The 20,853-nt window shown below is 40.5% G+C and overlaps 1 protein-coding gene across 6 annotated transcripts in view; it reads right to left on the bottom strand.

Annotated features, from left to right (window-relative positions):
* The window catches only part of shroom3 (shroom family member 3), a 170,628-nt gene that overhangs the window by 43,774 nt on the left and 106,001 nt on the right, over window positions 1-20,853 (bottom strand). For all 6 annotated transcript variants that reach the window (XM_041190643.1, XM_041190671.1, XM_041190662.1 and 3 more), the window contains exon 2: window positions 4,552-4,683. In XM_041190643.1, coding sequence (XP_041046577.1) covers window positions 4,552-4,610 — 59 coding nt within the window. In that variant the 5' untranslated portion in view covers window positions 4,611-4,683. The remainder of the gene's footprint in view (window positions 1-4,551; window positions 4,684-20,853) is intronic.

Raw genomic sequence — 20,853 nt, 5'->3', positions numbered from 1 at the left:
GAAAAGGGCTTTGTTTTTAAAATGCTTGTTTGCTCATTGTTTTCGTTTTCGAGTGTTCATTTGCCACTCAGAAAATGAAAGAGATCCTAACACCTCCCTTTATTTCTTGGTCTTCCACCCAGGTATCCAGGTAATATTTGATTGTTCCCATTATTATGCAATTACGTTGCACCTGTGATTGCCATGAATTAAACAAACTCACCAGGACAACAAGGCAACATTATAACACAACGCAAATAGGAACTTGGCAAGTACATACGGGTGTAAATGTTAGTCAAAATATGCCATAGAACAATAGTGACAATGTTAAGTATTTATCTAATCTATTAAAAATATGTGGAGCCAAACCCAAGGGAATGTTTGGCAGGAATCTCAGGCGGAATTTTACTGCCCTGTCACGGCAAGGACAAGGCTATAAAATGTGGCGAGCCATTCAAAAGCCAGTGGTAGTGGGACCATAAAATTCCACCCCTCTTTTCAACATAACAGCAAAGACATTTATTTTCTGTACGAAAAGTCAAACAGAAATGCAACCCTCATGGCAGTGACACCTCACTAACCCGAAGGCAAGGGTCATCTATCACATCCTCACTTAGTTCCCAAACAACATTTCTCAACTGTAAGTGCAAGATAGCAATGTCACCAATCACTGTCTACTGCATGGTTCCCGATTATGTCAAATAGAGGTTTATTACCAAATTGACAAGAAATCTCCCATTTCAATGCCGTCTCTAAGATGTATTTCTGTCTATTCTGAATATAAAGTATGTAATAACATAACTCAGTTGAAGAAGAATCATACAGACTCAAAATGTTAACTCTGTTTCTCTCTCCAAAGATGCTGCCAGGCCTGCTGAGTTTTTCCAGCATTTTCTGTTTTTATTCCAGATTTCCAGCATCCGCAGTATTTTGCTTTTAACTCAAATTGAACTCACTTGTAAAGATTAAGAATATTTCAGACACTTAAAACACAACTTGTCTCTCTGCAATGTACCAACTTAACAAAAAATAAAATAGATTTGCAGCATGTGCATCCAACAAGAGTCCAAAATTCAGTTAGTTCCCCCATTTAAAATAAGCATACTTAATTTCCTATTATGGCTGCTACAATAAGTTAACCTTAAGGCTAATGATGAAAAACTTACAGGAAGGAGGAAATTAGGAGGTGGCGTGAAAATCAGAGGGAGACATCTGATTGAAAAACAAAATGGTTCTTTCAAAAACTTCGGGGAAAGGAGTTCACATTGTTCATAATACTTTTTTTTCAATTTTACTGGCAAAAAAGAAATTAAGACATACATGTACAAATTAGACGCATTAGTGCAATTAGATTTAGCAAATCAGTGTAACTGAACAAATTCCACTGCAACGATTTAGCAGCAAGGGTAGGCTGTGCTGCCCAACTGACTTAACCCTAGTTATGTGAAGCCAAGGCAGTATCTATACCAATTAAAGTATATGTACCTAATTTATAGATAAGGAGTTTTAAATCTCTTTGCTGATTATTAACAGTTATTTTTATGATCCAACCCAAGAATAAGCATATCTGGGGTAGAGAGAAGATGAAAGTGATGCATCTAAATAGAAAACATGTTGCTTGCACAACACTTGCACAAAAAGGGTGCAATTACATCACTCGGCGTAGTCTATAGACCGCCAAATAGTGAAAAGGGCATACAAGAACATATCTGCAGGGAAATCACAGAAAGATGCATGCATTATAGACTTGTTATAATGGGGGGCTTTAATTACCCAAATATAGACTGGGACAGTGGTAGTTTAAAGGGTGGAGGGGGGCAAAAGTTTCTAGATTGTATTCAGGAGAATTTTCTACAGCAGTCCAATCCACAAGAAAAGACGTACTGTTGGACTTGGTTCTTGGAAATGAGGCATGCCAAGTAGATTGAGTGTCAGTGATGCAACATTTAGGAGACAGTGATCATTGTATTGTATTTTTGAGGATGATGATAGAAAAAGGATGATAGGCAATCCAGAGTAAGAATGATTAACTGGACAAGAGCCGACTTCAGTGGGGCAAGAACAGAGCTGGGCCAGATAGTCTGGAACGAAAGATTGGAAGGAGAAACTGTATCTGAACAATGGGCTACCTTCCAAAAAGAATTGGTTTGGACACAGTCAAGGTATATTCCATCGAAAGGGAAAGGTAGGGCAAACAAATCAAGAGATCCCTGGACGGAAAAGGAGATTGAAATTAAGATAAGGAAGAAAAAATGCACTTATGACAGGTGCCAGGTAGAAAATATAACTGAGAGCCAAGAGGAATACAGAAAGTTCAGAGGGGAGGTAAAAGAGCATATTAGAGAAGCGAAGAGGGATTATGAGAAAAGACTGGTAGCCAACAAAAAGGGTTCCCAAGGAATCCCAAGTCTTCTATAGACATATAAATAGTAAAAGGGTGGTAAAAGGAGGAGTAGGACCAATTAGGGACCTAAAAGGGAATTTACACATGGACGAAGGGGCCATGGCCGAGGTATTAAATGATTAATTTGTATCTGTCTTTACCAAGGAGGTAGATGCTACCCAGGCCATAGTGACAGACAAATAAACTCTGCCACTAGAAGGGTTCAAAATTGACAAGAAGGAAGTGTTGAATAAACTGTCGGTACTTAAAGTTGACAAGGCACCGGGAGCAGATGAGATACACCCAACGATATTGAAGGAAGTGAAAGTAGAAATTGCAGGGGCACTGGCAATAATCTTTCAGTCTTCCATAGACTCAGGGGTGGTGCCAGAGGATTGGAGAATTGCAAATGTTACACCCTTGTTCAAAAAAGGTTGTAAGGGTAAGCCCAGCAATTACAGGCCAGTCATTTTAACTTCAGTGGTGGGCAAGATTCTAGAAACAATTATTCAGGATAGAATTAATAGTCACATGAAGAATATGGGTTGATAAGGAAGAGCCAGCATGGATTTCTAAAGGGGAAACCCTGTTTAACTAATTTGCTGGAGTATGTTTGAAGAGATAACAGAACAAGGTCGATCAGGGTAATGCTGTTGATGTGGTGTACATGGACTTTCAAAAGGCATTTGATACAGTGCCACACAACCAACTTGTGAGAAAAGTTATAGCTCATAGAATAAAAGAGACAGTAGCAAAGCAGAAACAAAATTGGCAAAAAAATAGGGAGCAGAGGGTAACGGTCAATGGATATTTTTCGGGCTGGAGGAAGGTGGAGTTCCCCAGGGGTCGGTATTGGGACCCTTGCTTTCCCTGATATATATTAATGATCTAGATCTTGTTGTGCAGAAGACAATTTCAAAGTTTGTGGGCGATACGAAGCTTGGGAGTGTTGGGAACTGTGAGGAGGCCAGTGTGGAACTTCAAAAGGACACAGAGAAATTGGTGGAGTGGGCATATAGGTGGCAGATGAAGTTCAATGCGGAGAAATGTGAGGTGATGCATTTTGGTAGGAAGAACATGGACAGACAATATAAAATAAGGAGTGAAATTCTGAAGGGGATGAGGGAGCAGAAAGGCTTAGGTGTATATGTACATAGATGACTGAAAGTGGCAGGACAGGTGGAAAGAGCAGTTAATAAAGCATAAAGTATCCTGGGCTTTATCAATAGCGGCATAGAGTACAAGAGCAGGGAGGTATTGCTGAATTTATATAAGGCACTTATTAGGCCTCAGCTGGAGTATTGTGTACAGTTCTGGGCATCACATTATAGGAAGGATGTGAACACATTGGAGAGTGTGCAGAAGAGGTTTACAAGAATGGTTCCAGGGATGAGAAACTTCAGCTATGAGGATAGATTGGAGAGGTTGGGACTGTACTCCTTTGAGGGAAGAAGGCTGACAGGAGATTTGATGTTCAAAATCATGAGGGGGCTGGACAGAGTAGATAGGGAGAAGCTGCTCCCACTCGTAAAAGGATCAAGAATGAGAGGGCACAGATTTAAGGTGATTTGCAAAAGAAGAAAATGGGACGTGAGAAAAACTTTTTCACACGAGTGGTTTGGATCTGGAATGCACTGGCTGGAAGTGTGATAGAGGCAGCTTCAATTGAGGCATTCAAGAGGGCATTAGGTGATTATTTGAATAGAAACAATATGCAACAGTACAGGGAAATAGCACAAGGTCATAATGCTCCTTTGGAGAACCAGTGCAGACTCAATGGGCCGAATGGCCTTCTTCTGTGCCACTAAAATTCTGAGATTCTGTAAGATCCACTTTTATGCTAACAATGGGGACTAGGCATTAAATGTAATATATATTTATTTGTTTTTACATAGATTTTACATTGAGGATTCTCTAAATCTTCAACTTGAAAACATTAACGAAAATTAACAGTGGATATCTGTAAGTGGCTGAAGCAACAGCAATAACTAACAATATTTTTAGCCAGTGGTGGAAGCAAAGGTTGTAAAACATCTGCTGTTAAATCTGCCATTCCATTACTGCATGTGAAACAGGATTAAATCCCCTGCTTTGAAGGCAATTCTTTTTTTGGTTCAAATGGTTTCACAGTACAGAAGAAAATAGCAGATTCCTTTGTTGCCATAGCAATAAACTAGACCCCTACTAACCTAGAATGGTAGGTTTGGTGCCAAGGAGTGCTGATCGTGCCCTGAGATATTTGCATCATGCTTGAATCTGGTTGGTTTTCCACTAATTTTGTAGAATGCCAGGAGTGAGGTCGGGCTGTGTGTTCAGTCCGCCTGTGGACAGAGTCAAAACAAAATATAGATTTAGCAACAGAGTAGGCAATAGTAATAAATAAAGGGCAACACAGTTTTATTTGTTTCTTTATTCTGCCCAGTGAATAATTTCCATGTTCACTTTCATTCTATATCTGTTGACACACAAAATAAAATGAGCTCTTCTCATTTTCCTGTATTTTTTGCTCTTCTGAAAAATAAGCATCATTTTCAGTGCACAGAGACATTGAAAACAGTCTGTGGAGAAATACAAGAAATAAAGATTGCAGGATTTTGAAATAATCATTTAGATCGCCAAGGGGAATCAATGTTTTACAATAGACCCGGTCACTTCCTCTCAGATTCTATACTTCCTTTCAGCTAAGTTAGAGTAAGAAGCCCATCTCCAGTGTGCGCTTTTAAAAAAAATCTGTTCGCTTCCATTAAAAAGGGTGCTTGATTTTATGTTCTCTTCCACTTCCAGTCATCGTCTACTCTCATGACAAGAACAGGATAGAAAACAGCACTGAGAAAAGCAACAATTCAGAGACGGGATATGATGCCTGATCCTGCAAGCGAAATGTGTTTGAAACTATCCTGGCACTTTACAGCCACGTTAAATATGTTGGAACCACCTCTTTGATAACTTCTAACCGTCAAAATAATGACAACTCCGAAGATAGTGTTGCTAAAATGGCCAGATCTATCAGCAAAAACCACTAGGTTACAAGAAGTTCTGCCAAACAAGGGGTAGAGTTACTGTCAGGCAGTTAAAAGTGGAAACCAGTCTATAATTCCCCAGGTGTGTGTGTGTTTCTAATCTTGGTTTTGTTACCAGATGGTGATACAAAGCAAAGGCCAATCAACTGAGGGAAATATTGCAGTTATATCAACTGTTCCTGCAGCATATGCTTGCATGTCTTTAAAACAAGAATGTTGATTATGGTGAACACCACTTGTAATGCAAGTAAAACCCAAGGGGATTGAAACATTCTCAGGACGGTCCCTTGCTTGATCAATCACATCGAAGTGCACTTTGGGGCTTCAAAGGGTACCTAATGGTTAGTAAACTAGTGCAATAAATACCACATCAGCAACCAGGTTTCTCTCCCAATAGATTATTTTTGGAAGAACAGCAGCAGTCTGGATTAAACCAATACAGAAAATGAAAAAGCTAATACACAAACAATATCAAAGTAAAATAAATCCTCATTTACAGCTTTCGCCTTAAGAGTTTCTAAAGAAAATTTAATTTGGCAATGACAGCTTCTTGATTCTTCCTTCAAATGTGTTAAAAGCGAAAAATAGAATGATTGAACTTTGAGGTTCAGTTGCTAGGCTGAGCAAAGTATTCTGAAGCAATAATTTAAATTTATTGCTTGATAATTCAGATAGGCAATTGTGATAAAGTGGAAATCCTTTTGATCTCCTACAGAATTTAACTTTTAGGTGAGATGGAAGCCAGGAGCACTGAGTTACAGCCATATTTAAAAGCTGGAATTGGTTTCCCTTTTCCCTGATTTCCCCCCAATTTTCTTTGCCTTTTTATTTTCAAAGTGCTGATTCATTCTGAGCCAAATTTCAGTAGTGCCAGCGTAACTTCAGTGCCTCAACAAAGTGGCCATCCAAGACACAGGAATAGAAAACAGACAGTATTGCTTTGGTCACCTGTTACGAGGCTAATGGAGCCGAATATCGGGCTGCTGATGAGCTAATGCCCGATTTGCACTGACATCCAAGGTGGATTTCTACCCCAGAATGACTGAAGGTTATTTGTTAGTCATGGGCATTGTAGCCACATTTGATCTTCTCTCCATCCAATCTCAGCATAGATACATCTTTCTAGCAAGTGTCACCGGACAACAATCAGCAGGAGGAGGCCTGACTGATTTCTCCTCTCCCTAACCCAGTACTCTGAACATTAATAACTAAAAACAAATCACTTAAAGAAAAACACCAAGAAGAGTTAAAACATGGCCTGGTTTCCAAAGAGGGTGTTGCTGCTGTAGTACAATTTGTGCTTCATTGCATTTGCACCAAAGCAAAATCTACCTACCTCAAAGAAGGCTTCAGTTTAGAGATTTGCTAAATGATTCTTAAAATAGTTTTCATACAATTTGCACCAAAACGCTGGACCTCCAAGAATAAAAGATGGTAGAGGCCTTTGGGAAATAGAACTTCAAAAAGCATGCAACATAAATCTTTCTCCTCTTTGTAATTCCTTTGTGTGCCAGTATTTATATTTTATGCCCGTGATGGACATATTTTGAAGTTGTACTGCTGAGGCAATCGCGGATTCTTGAGGCATACATTTGCCACTTACTTCTGAATTTGATGTGGGTTTTGGGCTGTTGGAAACAGGTACCTCCATGCGAACGAGTCGTCGAAACAGCAGTTGGGGTACAAATAATTGTAGCAGTGAAACACTCCAGTTCTAGGGTAAACATGCAAAGCTCTGCTTGTGACTATTAAACTGCTTCCTCCATGTATTTTAATAAGCTCTTTACATTTAGGTAGCTCATGCAACCCCTTGGCAAACTTAGCTTGATACCACACTGGAATAGTCTATGCATTGTTAAACCCAAGCAGTCCGAAACTGCTTCCTTTGCACAATCGCTCAATTCTCCTACAAAGACAGAACCAGACTTGAGAGCTACACTGTCATTGTTGCATTGCTGTGAAATGGAAACTCTTTCCAGAAATTTCATTAATTGGGCATTTAAACTTTCCTCATACATCTGTTACACAGGCTATACAAATGCAAGTTGATGCTGAAATTTTAAAATATTTTGCAAAATGTCTCACATCTTTAGATTAAAAATATGAAGCTTTACAAACTTTGCAGGGAATAAGTAGTTCCTTAAGGTACAATTTATCTATCTTCTTTCACAGAATCAAAAGCAGAAAGGAAGAACACAAAAACACATTGCTGAAATTCTATTAATTTCAGAAAGATCCATTACACCATCTCCTAGTATTTCTCAAAATAGTGGAACTTCTACAATATGCTGTTTTTCAAAAAGGCAATCTTGGTGTCATTAAACCACGACTTCTTTATTTACATCCTCTTCCAACAATGTTTATATAACATTTCATGCAAATAAAATGTGCCTTGGTACTTCATAAATAGGTATAAGGGATATTGTTACTGAGCCAAGGAGGGAGATGTTTCAAGTTGGGACTAAAAGCATCGTCAAAGAAACTGGTTTTGAAGGTAGTAAGATAGTTGAAGAAGTGGAAAGCTTTACACAGTGAAATCCAGAGAGTCCCAGCTCCTCATTTTGCCCTTCACCCAGGTGAATAAATAATCAAGTAATTTCCAAACTCCTGTTATTGTTTGACACTCAAATGCAAATATAATTCGACCTTTCAGGAGATCTATTTATGTCACTGGCACAATTAATAGAACTTTATTGGAAATACAGACAGGAAATAATTACATTAAAAAAGCTTTATAGACATATTGTCTTTGATAGGTTAAATTGCTAGAACCAGGTATCAACAACCAGTTGGGGAAATACCCTTTAAAACTGACATGTTGACCTGTGGACAATGAGTGCAAATAGTAACTGACATTATTTGTAAATGCAGTTATAGAACTGTGCATGGACCTCCATTCACCAAAATAATGAAGGGTTCCTCAGGGAACTTTCCCATTTCATCCCTTTATCCATCCCAGGTTTTATTAACCCATCACCACCAGGTAAAGTAACCCATCATATTCATAATGGATGAAATTCAGCTATTATAATACCTTAATTACAATTATAGTTCTTTCTGTAGTGAGTACAGCATTATAACAATAGAAGTTCTCCTCATAATCAACATCCTGTATTGGGTCAGTTATGGTACAAAGAAATGGAGGAACATCCTGAAGGAGTATTTTCCATTAAATCACCATTTTGCATACATAGTTTTCTAGGAAACTAGTAAAAGCTGAACACTAGTTAAAAGAAAGCTGACACAATCCCCCCCTCCCCCCACCCCCCCAAAGAACTGACATGTAAAATGAAAGTAGTGAGGTGGGTTTAGCACGTTAAGCCCTGCATGTATCCAACATTCTTTTACTTGTATTGGAGAGGAAAAAACACAAAAGATTGAAGGAAAAATCCAAATGGTGAAGCCAAAAAATTGGTGGATGTCTGGGGATATAGTCCCTCATGAAATGTTCAATTTACACATTGGCGTGTTACATTCTGGTTTATTATAAGCATACAAACCTTCACAATCAATTGATTAATCTAAAAACAAAGGAAGACAAAATAATACTTGGATTTTCAACAGACCAACCAGACCACTATTTACGGATTGTTACTTCGATAGTCAATTCTATATCCAATTGCCATTGCTCCAGGAATCCATTTACTGACTTTGACCTAGTTTATTCTGACACTTCCTCCCCAATTCAAGTTGTTGGTGTTGTCACAAAACTATCATATTTTTCTCAATATTATTGGGGAATGTTGTAAAGTAGGCTTATGTTTGTGTGTGTGTGGATGGTTCTGTGTGGCTGATTTAGTTAAATTAGAGATGGATAGACTGCAAGGCTGAAATTATCAAAAGAATCAGTTGTAAAAGGAGCATTTGAAATACTAATAAGTGAGCTAGGGTAAAGTCAGCAGATAGAGTGTGAATGAAATTTGCATTTTAAGATAAGTGGAGAGGGGCTTGTTTTTCAAAGCAATGGTAGGATGTTTACAACTAAAAAGATAAATAAGGCAGGTTATTACATTGATTTTCCCAAATGTGCTGACCATAATGACAACATAAACAATTTTTACATTATGGGAAAAGTAAATTCCAAAGGCATGTGAGAACAATGGGATTTATAAATGAAATGAGGAAAAATATGTTTAAAGAAGGATGGAAGACTGTATGAGGTGTGGCCATGTAATATCTGAAAGGTACACTGTGTGAAACAGACTTGGGGGGGAAACCTCTAGTCACCTTGAAGAAGTTTCCTGTTCCAGTAACTAAAGTTGTGTTAAAAGCCTTTGGAATTCCACTTTCAAGTGGGTGCTTGTGATGATCTTGCTGGATTGTTGCTATACATTTAAAACCTATTTTGGACTGTTGCATTAAAAGCAGGTGTGTAGTTGGGAGATTGATTAATTAGGAATTTTGGGAATTTTTATATTATTAAGTAACTGTGTAATTGTAATCTTATATGTTTTATTCATTTTTGTTAAAAAGTGTTTTAGTTTAATTTGTAAAATCTCTAAAGGTGTTAGTGGACTCATTATTTCTGAATTCAGTGCACAAATCTTCTCATAATAAATACAAATTGCAAAACTGTTGTAATAGCATGGCCAAGTTTCCCTTCTGGATTTGGTCAGCCTGGCAAATGCCACCTGCCATATCATAACAGCATTCCTGTCCAGTTCACTCACCAATCTCTTCAACCATCCCATTAATTTCACCGATCCTTAGATTCTGCTTCTTGGTCATCTCCGTGTTTCTCTGTAGAACATCTGTTCACGTAAAAACAAGGCCCTAGCCTTCATAACCTTGATCATACTGATGTTCTGTCTTTGATTGCAACTTGGCTTAAAACAGGCATCACTGACCCTTAGCGAAGCTTTCTCACTTGGATATACTTACCATCACCTGCTCCACCCAAACTGCTGTGGTGATGCTGTGGCCCTCATCAACAAATCTCACCTTGGTCTCTCTGGCATCCTTTCCTCCTTGAAGAATGTCAACCTGGTCCGATCCTCTCACCTCTCCTTTAAAATCCTGGTAATCTACCATTGCCAAGGCCTCCCTAAGAAACCCCTTGTAGTTTGAGACCATGTGATCCTCCCAAGAGCATGTGATTGTAGATTTACATGTTGTACCTATAGTTAATTTGACATCACTTAAAACATTGCTGAACATGTGACTATGATAGCTGCAGCGACAGAAGTCATCCTGTTTAGTTGCAGTACCAGTTTTGAGATGCCCTCATCTGTGAAGATGTAATGTTTAAGAAAGTGGGAAATTGGACAGTCAGCAAAGTATAGCAACTGTGCATCCCTGATTGCTCAGTTGATAATGATTATGTAATGCTGATTCAATGTGCGGCCCATGCAATACGATTCTTCAAGAAATAACCTAAAATCAGAACTTACTACAAAAAATTAGAATTACAGAATGTTTTCCAATAGACAGTTAAATATAGGCTGAAGCTTGCATGATGCCTAAAATAGCAGTATGCACAAACAGTACCAAAAAGATAGAAAGTGACATGAACTACACCTATGAACTAAAGGCTTTTGGAATTCAACATGTCATAGCAGTGATAATTTGTCTGGGGAGTAGGGTGAAAAGATCACATAGAGATTAACTCAGAGTCTGAGTGTATTCAATTACAAGCAGAATGTGACAAGTCAAAGGCAAGCCTAAACAAGGATTTTATGAAAGAAAAGGAATAAAAAAAAGGGTACATATATGCAGTAACAAATGTCAATGCTCTGCAACTAAGGTCAAATAATTTTGGCCAGAGTGGTTTTCAAACTTCTTAGCACCACATTTGACAGCGTACTTGTTGAAAAGACAGGATAATTTTGACTTTTTACTTCCATTGACTCTAATAGAAAGAAAAATTCTGCCAATTTGTTATCACTGTTCTATATTATCTCACAAAGCCAAATATTGCCACAAAACTGACTGACAATGCATTTCCTTATTTAGCCAGTAGGTTTAGTAAAACTAAATTACATCATCAAAAGTGAACAGGCACTGTGAGCTAAGTGTTTCCAAGGGCTGCAATAATAACAAATCACTTGGGGATCAGTTTGCAAAACAAAACAGCACCTTAATATTTGAAATTATGTCATTGACTCTGCTCCATATTAGGAGATTGAGTTCATCAATGGTAAAATGAATTGGCCATCGTCTATATTTTTTAGTATCCTCTTGTAGACAGTTGGAGGTACATTTCTCTGCTTTGATAGAATCATCTTCAGACTTCCTTTTATGCCACAGTTCAAAAACAGATTATCTTCACTTGTTTTTATAATCATGAATAGTCATTAATTTACTCCATTGAGAGAGGGTAGTTTGCTTTTACATTTAAGCAATAAATTAATATTTCAGTTTTCATTAAACAGCAGTTATTAGTGAGGTTAAATCTTGGCTATCATCCATAATTAATTCCATGCTTTTTGCATTGAGATTCACATTGCCCCACACACGTCTTAATTACATCGACTGTATGCAGCTTTCAATCAATTCCAACTCCCTAGCCAACCAAGTACTTCATATTTGCATAACATTCCACAACCAATTTAAGGTGGATCATTTGGCCAAGGTAAATTTATTAGCAGTAGGTACAATCTGCTTTGCAAAAATGCATGACACGATTTTGAACAATCTTCTGTGGCATTACTCTTAAGGAGACTGGAGCACCATTGTAATGTTTAGCTGCTAGTCTGGCCTGTCCTTTTAAGTCTAAGCAGGCAAATATTGGAAATGCATTTAGAAGGGTTAATTACCATTACCTCTGCCCATCTTCAGTGGCAATGTTTTTGTCTCTGGCTGGGATTTTCCGGCCCTGTCGCGGACAGGACCTGCCGCAGGTGAGGCGGCGCCCCAGCCAGAGGTCTACTGACTTGCAGCGGGACTGAAAGATCATGGCAAATGGGCGGGTGCAGAAAATCCCACCCTCTGTTAATCTATTTGGCTGTTTGAAACAATATATCTCAAAAACAAATGGGCGAATTTCAACAAAACTTTGTGCACTGGTATGTTATGACCCAAGGAAGAACTGAATAGTTTTGGCCAAGATGCAGATCTGGATCCTGGAATTTTTAAAGGATCTATTAACATTGAGAGATAGGGCAGATTGACTGTGTATTTTTTAAGAATGCTGCTGCTTGTTTTAGGATGTTGTGGACTGTCTCAGCTGCTGTGGAGGAATTTGTCACAGCTGTCAAAATGTGAGCAGAGTTTTCACAGCAGTTTATTGGATATAGCTTGGCCTGAAGCCTCCTCAGTGAAATGGAAGCTCTTAATAAAAAATTTTCTTTTTCAGCTTTGTAGTTACAGAGCATCAACCAAGCAGGTTAAAGCCTCAAGGGAAAGCTGCGTATTTGTAGCAACATTGAGTTAACATAGTGTGGCGGAGGTATATGCTCTACTGAGTGCCCCCTTCACTTGTTCAAATCTGTGCTCATACCGGGGAGCCAAACTCAAGAGTACAGGCCCAAGGAAGGGGTGCAGTGGAAAACCCTTAACCCCTCTCTCCTTGGAGCATGGGTGTGAAATTGGTGAATTCGCTGAAAAAGTTGGTAAGTCAACAATTTGTAACTGCTTATAAATTTGAGGCTCCAGGTCAATAACTGGCTCTCCTTCCATTTTTTTTGCATCAGTAACAAAGTATGACAGCTGCACAGTAGATATCGACTTTGAGTCCTGGGAGAAGCACACCCTGGTTCACAGCACCTGGTACAACCAAATAAAAATGGAGTGTCCTCCTTTGAAAGCAAGCGCATATCAGAGGCAAAGGCAGAGAGAAAATGGAAGGAGAGGAAATCCCGAGCCAGTAACTCATCCAAAACTCAATCGACTGCGGTATCCTTTCCTATTTGCAGCAGAATCTTCCGTGTGCCTTAGCAGTCACCTATGCACCCACCAGAGCCCAATGCAACACCCCAGATGAAGAACATGATCATTTTCACCTCAAAAGATGAACAAGAAAAAAAAGCAAGAGATGCTAAATAAAATTATGTCTTGCATCTATAGATTTGCCCAATGACTTGGCATCTTTAGCAAATATAATTTATTCCTTTAGAAATTTGTTATCTTCTTTTGTTGAAAATGCCTCTTCTCCTGAAAGGATAGTTTTGAAGACTGGTGATAAAATGTGCAGCAATGCTAACATTTGAGAAGGTAAGCCACTGGCAATCATTAATGATTTTATACGCACATAGGTATAGGGGCCACTTATTTGTCAGGAATGGGAACATGACATAAATAAAATATTTGAAAAAAAATTCCTAATTAATGACTTGCTGCAATAACTAATGGTCCAGAAAACAAATAGACTGCACAATCCTAACAAGAAGGACAAAAAGAGACAAATAGTGGGTCATTTTCCCTGATTAATGACCTGCATTTCAGTCCATATGGTTGCGTTCAAGAAGATTCATAGCTTTGACCTTTATGTCTGATGAAGCAGAGCTCCTTGTTTTTTTTAAATCTCACTTTTTGAGATGGACACTGGCAGTTAAATGACAGGTGTGTAGTAACACTCATGTGACAACTGATGGTTTCTCAAAAATTTTATTCAGGCTGTATTTATATGGCACACTTGGGAATTCAAACAAATGCAATATACCTTCTAGAGCAGGTTTTGCACCACAAGGTTTAGCTTCAGGTTATATCACTTTTGCATTGAAAATCCATTTTGTCTCAAAGCTGAAGTGGCAATATAAATGCAGTCTTAGGCAGTCTGATCTTTGATTGCTTATCCAACTGATCATCTTAGATTGTATGCAGGACATGGTATGTGCAAAGCTGGCAAAAAAAAGGGATTTTTATTTAACACAAATTTTAATTGGCTAATTATATTCAAAATAAAATGTCCTGAGTTTGTGTTCTTAAAATAATGATTTAATATATTTTGTCATGCTAAACTGACAGGAACTCCTGCTGGGTAAGTGCCATGTTGGGAATGAGAAAGCATCGTGATCCATTACTACAGTCAGGAGTTGGAAGGGAAATAGAAAAATGCAACTTTGGCTGGAAACATCTCTTCTGAAGCCTAGTCACCCTCAAAATACTGCATGAGGTATCCTAGCTACTGTCTTGTGGATTTAAATTTTAAAGGTCCACCATATTCTCTAATGCAGAAAACATCCATTCAACACAAATACTTAGCAAACTAATGTTAAACTGGGAAACAGTGTAATAACAATAACAATGAAGGCATAACAAAAGGATGGAATCACAACAAATCCAAAATCCATGCATTGGCTAGAGCCTCACTGAACATAAACAGTAAGGATGCTGAAGACAATAAGGTGATTATTAAAGTTAGGCTTAACCAAGGTTTAGGCTAGTGTATTATACAGGAAAGGATAAAATCATTTTTGTCTCCTGGGGGAAAGCTCCCCAGTTTAAAAACCTTTCAACAATATTCCCCAATTGGGTAATGCAGACAAATATTGATATTTGGTTAAGTGTTTTGGCACGAAACTGAGAGTCCCAATAGAAAACTTTGTTTTTACAAGACACGTTAGTGCCATGCAAAAGTTGTGGAAAACCATCAAGTTCCTAAGTGTGGCTGATGTAACAGGATAGGCACTGATCAGAGGCCAAATAGTTCCTTACAAGATAGCTGTTCAATGCAAAAATAAAAACAAAAAACTGCGGATGCTGGAAATCCAAAACAAAAACAGAATTACCTGGAAAAACTCAGCAGGTCTGGCAGCATCGGCGGAGAAGAAGAGTTGACGTTTCGAGTCCTCATGACCCTTCAACAGAACTAGGTGAATCCATTGTTGATGTGACGTAAGGTGTCAGAGGAATCACGGATGTAGGTGGGAAGGGACTGGACAAGGGGAGAGAGAAGGGAGTCAAGATAACGAGAAATGAGTTCTGTGGGGCAGGAGCAAGCTGAGACGGTCAGAGTATTGTCTCACAGAGACCACCCGTAGAGATGTCACAAGACCCAAGACGGAGGACGGAGAGGCAGCACGAGATGGGTATTGTATATCTCCAGGGTGGGAGGCCTAACGCCTGATCCCCGGTGGGCGGGTAAGGTGGAGTATTTGTGACACTAGCATCTAGCCAACAATGTACAAAATGCCCATATATATGTCATCCACTGAGAACAGGAACCTTAACATAATTGTAACCAACATTAAGTAACACTACCAAATAGTTAAACAGAGTAGAATAACTAATCAAAATGCCAGACAACTTAGGTTCACTTAACCCCTATTTACAAATACTCCACCTTACCCGCCCACCGGGGATCAGGCGTTAGGCCTCCCACCCTGGAGATATACAATACCCATCTCGTGCTGCCTCTCCGTCCTCCGTCTTGGGTCTTGTGACATCTCTACGGGTGGTCTCTGTGAGACAATACTCTGACCGTCTCAGCTTGCTCCTGCCCCACAGAACTCATTTCTCGTTATCTTGACTCCCTTCTCTCTCCCCTTGTCCAGTCCCTTCCCACCTACATCCGTGATTCCTCTGACACCTTACGTCACATCAACAATTACCAGTTCCCTGGCCCCAACCGCTTCCTCTTCACCATGGACGTCCAATCCCTCTACACCTCCATCCCCCACCAGGATGGTCTGAGGGCCCTTAGCTTCTTCCTCGAACAGAGGCCCGAACAATCCCCATCCACCACTACTCTCCTCCGTCTGGGTGAACTTGTTCTCACGCTGAACAATTTCTCCTTCAACTCCTCTCACTTCCTCCAAATAAAATGTGTGGCTATGGGTACCCGCATGGGCCCCAGCTATGCCTGTCTCTTTATGGGGTATGTGGAACATTTCTTGTTGCAGTCCTACTCCGGACCCCTTCCACAACTCTTTCTCCGGTACATCGATGATTACTTCGGTGCTGCTTCATGCTCTCGTCGGGACTTGGAAAAATTTATTAATTTTGCTTCCAATCTCCACCCCTCCATCATTTTCACGTGGTTCATCTCTGACACTTCCCTTCCCTTCCTTGACCTCTCTGTCTCAATTTCTGGTGATAGACTGTCCACCAATATCCATTACAAACCCACCGACTCCCACAGCTATCTCGACTACAGCTCCTCACACCCCGCTTCCTGTAAGGACTCCATCCCATTCTCTCAGTTCCTTCGCCTCCGTTGCATCTGTTCCGATGATGCTACCTTCAAAAACAGTTCCTCTGACATGTCCTCCTTCTTCCTTAACCGAGGTTTTCCACCCACGGTCGTTGACAGGGCCCTCAACCGTGTCCGGCCCATCTCCCGTGCATCCGCCCTCACGCCTTCTCCTCCCTCCCAGAAACATGATAGGGTCCCCCTTGTCCTCACTTATCACCCCACCAGCCTCCGCATTCAAAGGATCATCCTCCGCCATTTCCGCCAACTCCAGCATGATGCCACCACCAAACACATCTTCCCTTCACCCCCCTTATCGGCATTCCGTAGGGATCGCTCCCTCCGGGACACCCTGGTCCACTCCTCCATCACCCCCTACTCCTCAACCCCCTCCTATGGCACCACCCCATGCCCACGCAAAAGATGCAACACCTGCCCCTTCACTTCCTCTCTCCTCACCGTCCAAGGACCCAAACACTCCTTTCAAGTGAAGCAGCATTTCACTTGCATTTCCCCCAACTTAATCTACTGCATTCGTTGCTCCCAATGTGGTCTTCTCTACATTGGAGAGACCAAACGTAAACTGGGCGACCGCTTTGCAGAACACCTGCGGTCTGTCCGCAAGAATGACCCAAACCTCCCTGTCGCTTGCCATTTTAACACTCCACCCTGCTCTCTTGCCCACATGTCTGTCCTTGGCTTGCTGCATTGTTCCAGTGAAGCCCAACGCAAACTGGAGGAACAACACCTCACCTTCCGACTAGGGACTTTACAGCCTTCCGGACTGAATATTGAATTCAACAACTTTAGGTCATGAGCTCCCTCCCCCATCCCCACCCCCTTTCTGTTTCCCCCTTCCTTTTTTTTCCAATAAATTATAAAGATTTTCCTTTTCCCACCTATTTCCATTATATAAAAAAAAACCCCACTAGAGCTATACCTTGAGTGCCCTACCATCCATTCTTAATTAGCACATTCGTTTAGATAATATCACCAACTTTAAATTTAACACCTATGTGTTCTATTGTACTATTGTCGTTGACATCTTTTGATGATCTGCTTCTATCACTGCTTGTTTGTCCCTACAACCACACCAACCCCCTCCACCTCTTTGTCTCTCTATCTCTCCGCCCCCCACACACACACCTTAAACCAGCTTATATTTCAACTCTTTCTTGGACTCGAACTCAAGTTCTGTCGAAGGGCCATGAGGACTCGAAACGTCAACTCTTTTCTTCTCCGCCGATGCTGCCAGACCTGCTGAGTTTTTCCAGGTAATTCTGTTTTTGTTTTGGATTTCCAGCATCCGCAGTTTTTTTGTTTTTGTTTTTAAATCTAGCATAGCCAATTTCCTGCCCTATAATCAGCATAATTATGGGAGAGGTTATCAATATCGTCCGAAAGAGACACTAACTCACCAATTCATCAATGCTCTTTTTGGAAGGACCACTCAGCCACAGACCTCAGAGTCTACCTTCAGCCATGGACACAAGGATTGATTGCCAAAGGAGAGGGGAGAGTAACTATCCTCAACATCAAAGTAGTTTTCCACCAGTATGGCACCAAGAGGCAGGTAACGTTCACACCATGTAAATGCCAGGCAATGATTACCTCTAACAATACGCCCAAGACCATTTTCCCTCTTGACCTTCAATGGCACCACCACCGGCAACAACTTGGGTGATCTGCATGGTCCTTTCTATAGGTTTGTTTCCTTCAATTCCTAATGTGCATCATATGTAGATTGCACTTAACGTGGGTTTTGTCATTAAGTCTATCCCAGCCAAAATGTCTTCTTCAAAATGATTACTGACTGATCTTCCAGTCATATAGTCATATACACTGAATTACCATGAGTTGGAAACTAGGGGGAGAATTTTCTCCCTGTTGGGCGGGCTGGGCACGCAGCTGATCGCCACCTGCAATCAGCTGCACACTGCCATTTTGTGTGGGTGGGCCAATTAAGGCCTGCCCAACGTGATACGCACCCAGAGCGCTGAGCACTCCCTGTGCGGGGGTGGGCGGGGGAGAAGGGGGGAGACTCGGGGCCAGCATTTTTTCACCTATGGGCGCGAAAGAACGCAGAAATCTCCTTGAGGCATGAAGCTGCCTCAGGGAGATTACTTCAATTTTTCATAAGCAATGTAAAGGAAAAAAAAAATATTCAGACATGTCCTCTCATGTGACAGTGTCAGATGAGCTGGGACATGTCAATGAATTTAAAAAATTTTGATAACATTTATAAAGCCTTCAGGAAACCTCATCCCGCTCGTGGATGAGGTTCCATGATAAAATCGAAGGCCGCCTGGGCTCTTTGCCTGCCCACCAACCTTAAGGTTGGACAGGCAGCCCTGTTAATTATTTCAATTGTTACTTGAATGACCTTAATTGGCCTCTGACAGTTCGGGAGGCGCGCAGCCAACTCAAGTGTGCACCCACCGAACTGAAGATTGGAATGACGGGCAGTGATGTCGGGACACACGCCCGATGTCACCACATGATATCTTACATGTCGGTGAGGTGGGCCCACCCCTGCACGCCGACCAAAAGATTCAGGCCTAGGGATTGTATGTTAGACCACCAATATGGATATGATCAATATGTGATGTACCCAACAAAATATATCTTAATGACTAAACAACATGATCAGAACAGTGCTGAGAGCTTTACTCTGCATCTAAACTATGTTATAGCTAATTTGAGAGTGAATGGGGCACACAGTAGATACATAAAACCAGGAACTACCCAAGTAAAAGAAAGAATGAATTAATGTGCATTTACATGCAACCATACACATTCTCAGGACGCCCACGGCAAGTGCTTCACAGCCAATTAATTACTTCTGAAGTATAATCACTGTTATGTCGGCAAACACAGAAGCCAACTTGCACATGGCAAGGTTTGCTAAACTGACCTGAGATAAGTGATCCGGTAGATTGTTTTTGATGGTGTAGGTCAGAAGGATAAATGTTGATCAAGACTTTAGAAAAGCTCGCTTGCTAATCCTTGAATAGAGCCATAGAATTGTTAGGTCCATCCAAGTAGGCAGAAAGGGCCTCGGTTTAAAGTCTCACCTGAAATGCATCATTTTCGACAACGAAGCACCCTCAGCAATGTACTAAAGTACCATCCTGAAACCCATGACCTTCTGTCTCGGACAGGAGACTCCCCAACCACCCACCCCCCCACCGCCACCACTCCCAACAGAATCGGAGAGGCTCCCCCGACTGACAGAATCAGACCCTTACAAACAGAATCAAGTCTGCCATTCACCTTGATGAACAAATAAAATTGAAGTACAACTTCATCATAACACAAACTGAAAGCAATACAATGTCGATAGGACATGATAAGATCAGAGTCTATTGGGACTCCACACTCCATGATGCCTATAATAGATGTCGATAAACGAGTGGTGAGAAAGCTGCTGGGTGTTTGCTTAAACTTGTAAGCAAATGTCACAATTACTAATGTAAGGTCAACTCCCTTAGTTTTTCTTTCTTCTTTAGTTTTAAAGGTTGACATATTTAAAGCTTGACGACACCTCACTCGGGTGATGCCCTGCACTATTGGACACATTCCTTTTATTAGTGCAGTACACCACATAACAAGCTATTATCAGAAACAGAATGACTGAGCGCTAAGACAAGCATCAGCTGATCAAAGTGAGTCAGCATGGATTTGTCAAGGGTGGGTTATGTCTGTCAAACCTAGATGAATCTTTTGAGAAGATGGTCACTTTCATGGTGGAGAGGGGAGTGTTTATGGATTTTGTCTATGTGGACTTTCAGAAGAATCAACACAAGAGATTTTTTGGCAAATTACCTAAAAGTGCATGAAACTCGAGCTAACAGCATGGTGGGTTGGTAATTGATTCCGAGGTAGGAGATAGAGAACTAAATTTTTATCCCCACGCTGATTGTCAGGATGTGACAAGTGGCGTTCCCCAAAGATCTGAACTGGGGCCCCAGCTTTTCACTACGTATTAATGACTTGAAGGGATAGAGTTGTATATCCAGTTTTGCATCTTACACCAAGTTAACTAACAGCAAATTGTGAGAATTGGAGTAGGAAACTGTAAAGATATATGGACAGCCGATGTGAATGGGCAAATCTATAGCAGATGGTGTTCAATGTGGGGAACTGTGAGGTTTGGATCAAAGTCAAAACGATATATTTTCTTAATGGTGAGAGACTAAGAGCTGTGGAGGAGCAAAGGGACAAGTATGTCCAGGTGCACACACATTAAAAAGTAATAACAAGGCCAATGGAATGCCCTTAATTTCAAAGGCGTTGAAATACAAAGTGAGTAACTTATGCTTTAGTTGCATGGAGTTTTGGACAGAGTATTAGATCCGTTTTTGGGCATGAGTCTCAGGAAAAACATATTGGCAGGATGA

This window comes from Carcharodon carcharias, chromosome 1 (assembly GCF_017639515.1).
Source record: "Carcharodon carcharias isolate sCarCar2 chromosome 1, sCarCar2.pri, whole genome shotgun sequence".
NCBI lineage: Eukaryota > Metazoa > Chordata > Chondrichthyes > Lamniformes > Lamnidae > Carcharodon > Carcharodon carcharias.
This window is presented reverse-complemented; position numbering and strand designations above follow the sequence as displayed.